The sequence below is a fragment of the Eriocheir sinensis genome, chromosome 25 (genome assembly GCF_024679095.1).
Source record: "Eriocheir sinensis breed Jianghai 21 chromosome 25, ASM2467909v1, whole genome shotgun sequence".
In the NCBI taxonomy this organism is placed as follows: Eukaryota; Metazoa; Arthropoda; class Malacostraca; order Decapoda; family Varunidae; genus Eriocheir; species Eriocheir sinensis.
Window position 1 is genome coordinate 10804512 of NC_066533.1, and position 12500 is coordinate 10817011.

At 40.9% G+C, this 12500-nt stretch overlaps 1 protein-coding gene across 4 annotated transcripts in view; it reads right to left on the bottom strand.

The window, feature by feature from the left end:
• Positions 1-12500, bottom strand: part of LOC127003349 (proton channel OtopLc-like) — a 104197-nt gene that overhangs the window by 61483 nt on the left and 30214 nt on the right. For 2 of the 4 annotated variants that reach the window (XM_050869873.1, XM_050869874.1), the window contains exon 2: positions 1153-1215. The exons of the other annotated variants lie outside the window; for them this stretch is intronic. In XM_050869873.1, coding sequence (XP_050725830.1) covers positions 1153-1215 — 63 coding nt within the window. The remainder of the gene's footprint in view (positions 1-1152; positions 1216-12500) is intronic. 4 annotated transcript variants of the gene reach the window in all.

Consider the following 12500-nt stretch of genomic DNA (forward strand, 5'->3'; position numbering starts at 1 on the left):
CACAACGGTACTTTTTTTCTTTTCCTATTTACTTTTCGAGCATTTCCTCCTTCCTACCACTTCAGGAGAGGGGCATCAATATGTTTCAGCTTCTTTCACTGTTTACTTTCCTCTGTAGCAGCTAGTTCATCCCTCTTGGCCTCCCTCCGCTACCCAAGAACAAGGCAATGAGCAAACACCTGCCTCACAGACTTACCTGCACCTTGACAATGGCTATAAGGTCAACACTAAGGTCTAGTCAGCCTTACTCAGCACCAAGCCAGGTCATGAACTTGGCATTGACATAATAAGGAGTAATAATAACAAGTCATGCAAGCAGTCGTAACTTACATAAGAATAATGCACTTGGCAACACGACCATGCATATAAAAGTCGTACAATGCAGCCCAGCCTTGTGGTGCGCCAGGCAGCCACACACACGGCCTTGGCAATTGTCCACGAGTCTTTGGCCTTGCTGGCGGCACGAGTCATGCAATAAGGCTGGGATGGAGTTGCAAGTCATGCACGCGGCCTAGAGAAGATTATTTGCCTTGCTCTACGCCTACTCTGTGTGCATGGCTTGCCACCAAAAGTCATGCGGGTAAGCTTTGTTAACGGCTTGGCGCTCATTCATGCACAAGAGGTAAAGTTTTGTAGCCGTGTGCTGCAAGTCATGTGCGTGGCCTTGAAGGTGTTACTGTGGCCTTGGGATGAGTCATGCAGAAAAGTCTTCCTAGTAATAAAATGGCCATGCATCACGGATACTGCTACTGCTACTACTACTACTACTACTACTACTACTACTACTACTACTACTACTAAATGTTATTATTATTATTACTTTACTTCTACCAGTCATGCATTGTTCCTGAGCCATTATTACGTGTCATGAATTTACGCTTTGATCATGCATTACATATACTACTACTACTACTACTACTTTTTCCTTCATTGTTAGTGTTATTGCTTTAGTACTACGAGTCATGCATATGCGCCTTGTTACAAATATTGGTCATGCACTACAGATACTACTACCACTACTTCTACTACTTCTACTACTTTTCCTTCATTGTTAATACGGTTCATGCTTTAATACTACGAGTCATGCGTTGCCCCCGTCATGCATCTACGCCTCGTTACTACTATCGGTCATGCACTGTTGTCGGGGCTAACCTTTCACTAGGGACCCACGAGGTGTCGGCCCTTGCTTCCCCTCCTAGGCGGGGCGAGCGACAGCTGGAGGGAGGGAGAGAACACGTGAGGGGGAGACTTGTGAGGGAGGGGGGAAGATGAGCACGGAGAGGAAACTAACGCGAGAAGAGGAGGCTTGGGAGGGAGAGGTGAGGATGAGCACGGGGAGGAAGAGAACACGAGAGAGGAGGCTTGTGAGGGGAGGGGAGGGTGAGCAAGGTGAGGGTAAGGTTTGTACAGTGCGTGAGGGAGGAGGAGGAGGAGGAGGGAGGTAAGAAGGTGAGAGAAGAATGTGAAAGAAGGTGACAAGGTGAGAGAAGGAGGGCATGAGGGAGTGTTTGGGAGAGGAAAATAAAGGGAGCAAGATGAGAGTGAGAGTAAACACACACATAAAAAAGAAACAGGAAGACATAAAACACACACACGCACACACACACACACACACACACACACACACACACACACACACACACACACACACACACACACACACACACACACACACAGAATAAGGGAGAAACAAGGTGAAACAAAACACATGACATTACTAGAACCAGACGTATCCAAGTCCACCCTTGAGAAAAACTGAACCTCTGTAGAACGACACACTCACAGGGCATACGGAGAAGGCCAAGGACACGGAGTAAAACACGGGCACACAGACACACACGGACTGAGGTGAGGACAGGGCGAGGCAAGGCACTTTATATTGCTGTAGGTCATCCCTTCTTCCCATCATCCAGGGGGGAGGGAGGGAGGGAGGGAGGGAGGAAGGGAGGGAGGGAAGGGTAATGTCATGCACACACACACACACACACACACACACACACACACACACACACACACACACACACACACACACACACACACACAGCCCCCCTCTCTCACACACACACACAAACCCAGACCCTCTCCCCTCCCCCCATATAAATACTCACATACACACATACACACATACATACATACAGAAACTCATGACAATAGGAAAAAGAAGTGTAAGAAATATGATGAGGAAAAAATACTCGTTTCATGAACCCGCTGAGTCACACACGCGCGGAGGTCGACAAAGGGAGACGGGTTGTCGCGGCCGCTGATCCGACAGACCTCTGAAGGGACTCGTACACTCGCAGAGGTGATTCTTATTATGTTTTTCAAAGTATTATTCGCTTTTGGTTGCCTCGACTCTGACTCACGGAGGGAAATAAATCGTGGAAATACCCAGAAAAAAAGAAAAAAAAAAAATATATATATATATATATATATATATATATATATATATATATATATATATATATATATATATATATATATATATATATAATGGAAACCGTCATGAAAACGCGGATGAAAAAAACATGATTATGCAGGATCGTGTGGCGGTTCAGATTCAAACTAAGTAAAATATCGTCAGCTTCGTAAACAAACCGTCTAAGTCATTATTTTCTACTTTACAGGAAATGAAAAAAGAACTGTCATTATCTCATTTGGCTTAAGATTGAGGCAGAAACGAAAAGGCCAATTCTAGAACACTCAAACCCTGAATGACGAAGGCAACTATACAAAAATGGCAGTCGCATGTTAAAAAATTAATGTAGAGAAAAACCTGGATATCGCAGAAAAATGACTTAGGCAATTATTTTATGAGGGTGACGATATAGTCTCAAAAATACCCAGATATACATTAAGGAACATCACGAAAACATGCAGAAAAAAACATCATGATGCAAAATTCTGTCGGGGTTTAAACTCAAAACAAAGTACATGAATATAACAGATTTGCGGGTTTTCTTTTTCTACACTTTCTTTTTGTTGCCCTTGAGTTGCCCCCTGTAGTAAAAAAATGTACCCCCAAAACTCTATATAATTAAGGAAACACCCCCAAAACTTTATATAATTAAGGAAACACCCCCAAAACTTTATATAATTAAGGAAACACCCCCAAAACTTTATATAATTAAGGAAACACCCCCAAAACTTTATATAATTAAGTAAACACCCCCAAAACTTTATATAATTAAGGAAACACCCCCAAACTCTATATAATTAAGGAAACACACCCAAAACTCTATATAATTAAGGAAACACCCCCAAAACTTTATATAATTAAGGAAACACACCCAAAACTCTATATAATTAAGGAAACACCCCAAAACTTTATATAATTAAGGAAACACCCCCAAAACTTTATATAATTAAGGAAACACCCCCAAAACTCTACATAATTAAGGAAACACCCCCAAAACTCTATATAATTAAGGAAACACCCCCAAAACTCTATATAATTAAGGAAACACACCCAAAACTCTATATAATTAAGGAAACACCCCAAAACTTTATATAATTAAGGAAACACCCCCAAAACTCTATATAATTAAGGAAACACCCCCAAAACTCTATATAATTAAGGAAACACCCCCAAAACTCTATATAATTAAGGAAACACCCCCAAAACTCTATATAATTAAGGAAACACCCCCAGAACTCTATATAATTAAGGAAACACCCCCAGAACTCTATATAATTAAGGAAGCACCCCCAGAACTCTATATAATTAAGGAAACACCCCCAAAACTCTATATAATTAAGGAAACACCCCCAAAACTCTATATAATTAAGGAAACACCCCCAAAACTCTATATAATTAAGGAAACACCCCCAGAACTCTATATAATTAAGGAAGCACCCCCAGAACTCTATATAATTAAGGAAACACCCCCAAAACTCTATATAATTAAGGAAACACCCCAAAACTCTATATAATTAAGGAAGCACCCCCAGAACTCTATATAATTAAGGAAGCACCCCCAGAACTCTATATAATTAAGGAAGCACCCCCAGAACTCTATATAATTAAGGAAACACCCCCAGAACTCTATATAATTAAGGAAACACCCCCAAAACTCTATATAATTAAGGAAACACCCCCGAAACTCTATATAATTAAGGAAACACCCCCAAAACTCTATATAATTAAGGAATCACCCCCAAAACTCTATATAATTAAGGAAACACCCCCAAAACTCTATATAATTAAGGAAACACCCCCAAAACTCTATATAATTAAGGAAACACCCCCGAAACTCTATATAATTAAGGAAACACCCCCAAAACTCTATATAATAAAGGAAACACCCCCAAAGCTCTATATAATTAAGGAAACACCCCCAAAGCTCTATATAATTAAGGAAACACCCCCAAAGCTCTATATAATTAAGGAAACACCCCCAAAACTCTATATAATTAAGGAAACACCCCCAAAGCTCTATATAATTAAGGAAACACCCCCAAAGCTCTATATAATTAAGGAAACACCCCCAGAACTCTATATAATAAAGGAAACACCCCAAAAACTCTATGTAATTAAGGAAACACCTCCAAAACTCTATATAATTAAGGAAACATCTCCAAAGCTCTATATAATTAAGGAAACACCCCCAAAAACTCTATATAATTAAGGAAACACCCCCAAAGCTCTATATAATTAAGGAAACACCCCCAGAACTCTATATAATAAAGGAAACACCCCAAAAACTCTATGTAATTAAGGAAACATCTCCAAAGCTCTATATAATTAAGGAAACACCCCCAAAAACTCTATATAATTAAGGAAACACCCCCAAAACTCTATATAATTTAGGAAACACCCCCAGAACTCTATATAATTAAGGAAACACCCCCAGAACTCTATATAATTAAGGAAGCACCCCCAGAACTCTATATAATTAAGGAAACACCCCCAGAACTCTATATAATTAAGGAAACACCCCCAGAACTCTATATAATTAAGGAAACACCCCCAAAACTCTATATAATTAAGGAAACACCCCCAAAACTCTATATAATTAAGGAAACACCCCCAGAACTCTATATAATTAAGGAAACACCTCCAAAACTCTATATAATTAAGGAAACATCCCCAAAGCTCTATATAATTAAGGAAACACCCCAAAAAAACTCTATATAATTAAGGAAACACCCCCAAAACTTTATATAATTAAGGAAACACCCCCAAAACTCTATATAATTAAGGAAACACCCCCAAAACTCTATATAATTAAGGAAACACCCCCAAAACTCTATATAATTAAGGAAACACCCCCAAAATTCTATATAATTAAGGAAACACCCCAAAACTCTATATAATTAAGGAAACACCCCCAGAACTCTATATAATTAAGGAAACACCCCCAAAACTCTATATAATTAAGGAAACACCCCCAAAACTCTATATAATTAAGGAAACACCCCAAAACTCTATATAATTATGAAACACCCCCAAAATTCTATATAATTAAGGAAACACCCCAAAACTCTATATAATTAAGGAAACACCCCCAGAACTCTATATAATTAAGGAAACACCCCCAAAACTCTATATAATTAAGGAAACACCCCCAAAACTCTATATAATTAAGGAAACACCCCCAGAACTCTATATAATTAAGGAAACACCCCCAAAACTCTATATAATTAAGGAAACACCCCCAGAACTCTATATAATTAAGGAAACACCCCCAAAACTCTATATAATTAAGGAAACACCCCCAAAACTCTATATAATTAAGGAAACCCCCCCAAAACTCTATATATCTAAGGAAACACCCCCAAAACTCTATATAATTAAGGAAACCCCCCCAAAACTCTATATAATTAAGGAAACATCCCCAAAACTCTATATAATTAAGGAAACATCCCCAAAGCTCTATATAATTAAGGAAACAATCACGAAAACACGGAGGAAAAATATGATAAAGAAAGGTTCTGTGGTGCTTCAAACTCAAATCAAACTAAAACAATAAAACTCTTTCCAATGACAGAGCGAGAACGAGTTACACATAACCAGGAAAAGTATCACATTATTAAGAAATTTCTGTTGTGTTCCAAAATCAAAACAAACTAAAATAAATGAACACAACGATTACCGATGACTCACAGCGAATAAAAAAAAGAAGAACGGAAGATCATGTGGTCAAGCCCGCCTCAAGACAAAGAAGCAGCCCTTCCTTGTTACGCAACTCACTATTTACAAACACGACCCACAAAAAATAAGATTCAGACAAAACACAATCAGTCACTCGACCCTAACTGCCGTAACCTATTAGCTAAATACCACAAATTGCGAAACAGACTGACAACAATAGATGATATAATCAGGCTCAAGGGCTAACGCGACGGAGATGAGCACCAAGGCCAAGCGCAGATATAACGCATGCTCCAAAATTTACTGTAGTTATGGGGGGTAGGGGGATGTCAGGGCCTTTCCAGAGCAATGTTATCCCCCCTTCCCCTCTGAGCCTCCCACGTGCCCCATCCTATGATATTATGAAACATTGAAATTGACTACATTACATTGATTTACTTATTATGGAAAGGCATTCGGTCCCCCACAGACAATTTGCCCCCTGAGATGCCTGGCCCAGAGACACCACAAAGTATACTTAATAAGGCTTAATATTGCATTGCTTTACCTATTACAAGAGGGATTCGGTCCCCCAGAGATAACGTGGCGCCTAATATGCACGCCCCAACAGCACCGCAGGATATAATTAAGAAATACTTCAAAAGAATGAGAAGCTCGTAATAATTCACAGATTTTTGTTCCTCCTTGCACCACAAAAACGCGAGAACCCGCACGCACGCACGCACGCAGAGACAGACAGACATTCAAGGCAACACGTTCAACTTGAAGAAAGAGGAAAGACAGACAGACAAACAGACACGTCCCGCTAAGAATCCCGCCACAGAACAAGAAGAATGAAAAGAATGTGTGAGAGTATTGACAGATTCTTGCCTGTACCAAAGAAACGAGATTGCACACACACACACACACACACACACACACACACACACACACACACACACACACACACACACACACACACACACACACACACACACACACGCAACGCTTAAAAGTTATAAAAAAAAATGGAAAGAGAAAGGAATATGATTGGAAAACCCGGGTTACTAATGCGACACGATTGAATGCGCCCCCTTTACGACGCCAGACACCAGAAAAAAAAGTAAACACACACACACACACACACACACACACACACACACACACACACACACACACACACACACACACACTCAACCCTTCCCATCCCATCACCCACACGTACACACAACCTCCTCACCCCCCCCTCCACCCCCAACACACAGGTTCAAGGCAACACCGCGTTCATCTCAAGCTACGTACAGGAAGACGCGCCCCGCCCGGAATGTCACCACAAAACAGGGGCGCTGAGGTAACCAAGCATTGTCCTCGTGCCTCCGTGGGAAAGCCAAGAGGGACAATGAGCTGGTTCTCGGGGTGCAGGAAACATGTGTCACGCCCAGCAGCTGAGACGCGACCGAGAAAAGGTTAAAGACACGGTACGCGAGAATGTCAGAGTACGGCCCCGGAGAACAAAGGAGCAAGGCTATGATTATACAGTACATGTTCTGAAGGTGTCTTTGTCATGTGAGAGAGACAGAGAAGCATCCAAAACTAACGACTCCATAAATCTAACGGGAGCGACAGTACGCATTCCAAGACGCCAGGATCGGTATCGCTTCCACCTGCGAGAATGTCAGAGTACGGCCCCAAAGAACAAAGATGCAAGGATAATTAGGATATGATTATACAGTACATGTTCTAAAGGTGTTATGTGAGAAAGTGAGACAGACAGGCATCCAAAACTAACGACTCCATAAATCAAACACGGGAGCGACAGTACGTATTCCAAGACGCCAAGGTCGGTATTTTCAGACGCTTCCTCTTAAGTTAATTATTTCCAAAGGCCGAAAAGGAGATTAATCGAGTTTTCATGAGTGTTTTTTCACGTTCATGGTACAGAAGAAGGGTCAAACTACCACCAGGGTCATAAAGGCACTTCTGGAAATGCCCAAAAGGCTTACGAAAAACTGTCAAATATGAGTGTATAGGTACAGAAGAAGGGTCAAACTACCACCAGGGTCATAAAGGTACTTCTGGAAATGCCCAAAACGCCTACGAAAAAACTGTCAAATGTGAGTGTATGAGCGGCGAGTGTGACGAAGCGTGTAACGAAAGGATTGAGAATATGGTCTTTTTTTCACGTTCATAGTACAGAGGAAGGGTCAGACTACCACCAGGGTCATAAAAGTACCTCTGGAAATGCCCAAAACGCCTACGAAAAAACTATCAAATGTGAGGGTATGAGCGGCGAGTGTGACGAAGTGTGTAACGAAAGGATTGAGAATATGGTTCCAGAATCTCCTCGTACTATACAGCATCCTCAAGCTAGCCGGATCCTCTTTAAACACAGAATACTAAAGCTGCAATGAGTTTTAATAGGCTAACTGCTTTAAGGAAACTACATGTGATAAGAATGAGTTAGAGTAGGAAAGAACAATGGAGTGGCGTGAGGTGGCGCATAACCTTCCTAAACAAGTGCTTCTCTTAGTACGGCTCATGGGGTAGGAATGGAGTGAAGTAGGAGGAAAGGAGGACAAAACGTGACCTCAGGAAATAGCCCACAGCGATAAAGGCCGGAGTGAAACGTTTTGAACTTAATTACAAAACACACACACACACACACACATACACACACACACACAAACTAGGAATAACCAACAACGCCTGAAGAACAGAAGAGGGGAAAAAAAACTATTGCCTAAGAAAGAGAAAGAGAGAGATACATGGTGAGCAATAAAGAGCGGAAGTAGTAAACGATCCGAGCATTAACAATCACACAAACACACACACGCACAAACTAGGAATAACCAACAACGCCTGAAGATTGAAAGAGGGGAAAAAAAACGATTGCCTAAAAGAGAGAAAGAGAAAGATGCTGCTGATCAAGAGCACGCAAGAGACTGGGATTAACCAACACCGCCTGAAGAGAGGAAGGGAAATAAAACAAACGACATAATACCCAAAAGAGAGAGAAAAAAAAAGACACGAGGTGAGATGTAATCTATCTTGATTTTAGTAAAGCGTTTGACAAAGTTCACCAACGACTGTTGCTTAAATTGCAGGCTCACGGAGTAGAGGGTAAAGTTTTGAACTGGATCAAGGCGTGGCTAAGCAAGAGAAAGCAAAGAGTGCAAATCAATGGTAAAAGATCTGACTGGGGATGTGTTACGAGTGTGGTCCCACAAGGTTCGGTATTAGGTCCACTTTTGTTTATTATTTATATAAATGACTTAGATACAGGAATTAGTAGTGATGTCAGTAAGTTTGCAGATGATACCAAGATCGGTAGAGTAATTGAGTCGGATCAGGACGCTAGTATTCTCCAGGATGAACTAAACAGATTGTATGACTGGGCGGATAAATGGCAGATGGAGTTCAATGTAGAGAAGTGCAGTATTCTGAGTGTAGGTAGGAACAACCCCTCACATAACTATTGCTTAAATGACACTCTCATAAGCATGGGTGCGAGAGGGATTTAGGGGTCTTAGTGAGCTCTGATCTCCGTCCAAGGGCACAATGCATTCAAGCTAGAAATCGAGCAAACAGGGTACTGGGATTTATTTCAAGGAGTGTAAGCAACAGAAGCGCCGAAGGCTTCCTCAAAATATATATATCATTAGTTAGACCTTATCTTGACTATGCGGTTCAGTTCTGGTCATCTGGGTATCAAAATGTAGGAATCGGTGCAGAGGAGGATGACTAAGATGATTCAGGGGTTAAGAAACTTGCCATACGAGGAAAGACTCAAACAGTTAAACTTGCATTCTCTAGAAAGGTGAAGGGTGCGTGGAGACATGATCGAGGTTTATAAATGGATGAAGGGCTTTAATAAGGGGGATATTCATAAGATTCTGTTGATAAGAGAACCGGGTAGGACACGAAGTAATGTGTTTAAACTGGATAAATTCAGATTCAACTGGGACATAGGCAAAAATTGGTTTACTATCAGAGTGGTAGATGAGTGGAACAGGATGAGCAGTCATGTGGTGAGTGCCAATACAATTGTCACATTCAAAAATAGATTAGATAAATTCATGGACAGTGATAATAGGTGGGGATAGATTCACGGCAGCTTAGGCTCAAAGGGCTCTTGCAGACTCCCACGTTCTTATGTTCTTATGTTTTTAATGAATGTAAGAGACTGGGCTTATCCAACAGCGCTAGAAGAGAGGAAGGGAAGAGAAGGAAAACAAACGATAGAATACTTGAATGAGAATGAGAAAGAAGATATAAAGTGAGGTAGAGGACTATGGAAAATACCCTAATACGCAGAATCCATGGACCAAACAATACATGTAAGCGACCCTAAATGAACTTACAGTCTTTTGAAGTAACCTACAACGTCCTACAACGCCTTAAGGGGAAAAAAGAAGGCTGATAAAAAAAACTAATCAGCCCCAGGCGTTATTGAGGTAGAAACTATGGAAAAACCCAAGACCGGAAGAGAGAGAGGGGGGAGGGAAAAAGAGAGAGAGAGAGAGAGAGAGAGAGAGAGAGAGAGAGAGAGAGAGAGAGAGAGAGAGAGAGAGAGAGAGAGAGAGAGAGAGAGAGAGAGAGAGAGAGAGAGAGAGAGAGAGAGAGAAAGCATGCCTAATATTGCCTGATTAACTAACTGGCAAACAAACTAACTGACTAACTAACTGACTGATTAACTGACACTAACTAATTAACTAACTGCCCGCCTACCCGGTTAACCGACAACTGGATGGCGCCACTCAATACACCAGCCTGCGCCAGAACCTTTTGGGGCTGACCAGTAGGCCCCACCAAGAAAGGCTTCCGGCACCATAAGGGGAACGCAAAAAAAAAAATGTTAATAATAATAATAGCAACTGAGTGACTGACATACTGACTGACTAACCAACCATCAGGGTGAGTAGCATCGGAGCCACCAGGGAGGGAAGGTGAAGGTGAGGTCAGTGAACCCGAACAAGAAAAAAGATCACTGGAAATCCCAGCTGCTCCGTGATGTCAAATGAGATCAGATTTTTTTTTTTTTTTTTTTTTTTTTTTGGCCGACGTTTAAACGCAGTGGATTCAAGACCCTTACGGAATGTCCAGGTAAAGGAAGGGGGGACGGAGTGAAACCGATTACTCATGCGACAGAAATTAAACATCCTCTTCAACGCTGATTCCTAGGCCATGAGCCGTACTAAGAGAAGCACTTGTTTATAGGAAGGTTACGACTCCACCGCACGCCACTCCATTGGTCTTTCCTCCTCAGACTCATTCTGATCACATGTAGTTTCCTTAAAGCAGGAATGGAAAAGAAGTTAAATTGAGAACCCCAATTACTCAAGCGACCTCTGTTGAAGCATTGCCCTTTTCCAACGCTGAACGTGTATCGGAAAATATGGAAAAGAAAAGAAAATATTGGGAAACACGATTACTGACTCACTGCTCCTTTTCAACGGTAAACTAATATCGGCGAAAAATATAAAAGGGAAAATATGACTGGAAAACCTGATTACTGAAGAACAGAAGAGGGGAAAAAACTACTGCCTAAGAAAGAGAAAGAGAGAGATACATGATGAGCAATACAGAACGGAAGTAGTAAACGATTCGAGCATTTTCTTCTACAGCAAAGGAGACAGCTCAAGGGCACACAAAAAAAGGAAACAATAATAAAAAAAAGCCCGCTACTCGCTGCTCCCAAAAAGAATCCAAAGAGGAGGCCGAAAGAGGGGTCACTTTCGGGAGGAACTCAATTATCAGTCACACACACAAACACTGGGATTAACCAACACCGCCTGAAGAGAGGAAGGGAAATAAAACTAACGACATGATGCCTAAATTGAGTCACTTTTCTTTTCAACGCTAAACATATCCAGAAAAAAGAGGCAAAGAAAAGACTAAAATTGGGAAGCTCGATTACTGAAGCGACACACTGAATCAGCCTCCTCATCAACGCCAAATAGGTGAAGAAAAAAATTGGGAAAAAAGTTAAATCGAAAACCCCAATTACTTATGCGACTCAAATTACATGACTAATCTTTTCAACGCTAAACAGATATCCAGAAAAAAAGGAGGCAACTGAAAAACTGAAATTGAAAAGCCCGATTACTGATGCAACACAAATTGAATCACTTTTTCTTTTCAACGCTTAACATATCCAGTAAAAAAGGAGGCAAAGAAAAAACTAACATTAGGAAGCCCGATTACTGATGCGAAACAAATTGAATCAGTCTCCTTTTCAACGCCAAATAGGTGAAGAAAATAATGGGAAGAAAGTTAAATCGAAAACCCCAATTACTTATGCGACTCAAATTACATTACTAATCTTTTCAACGCTAAACAGAAGAAAAAACAGAAGAAAACAAAATAATGACTGACAAACTCAATTACTCATGTCTCCTTGTCAACGCTAAACAGATTATCAGAAAGATAT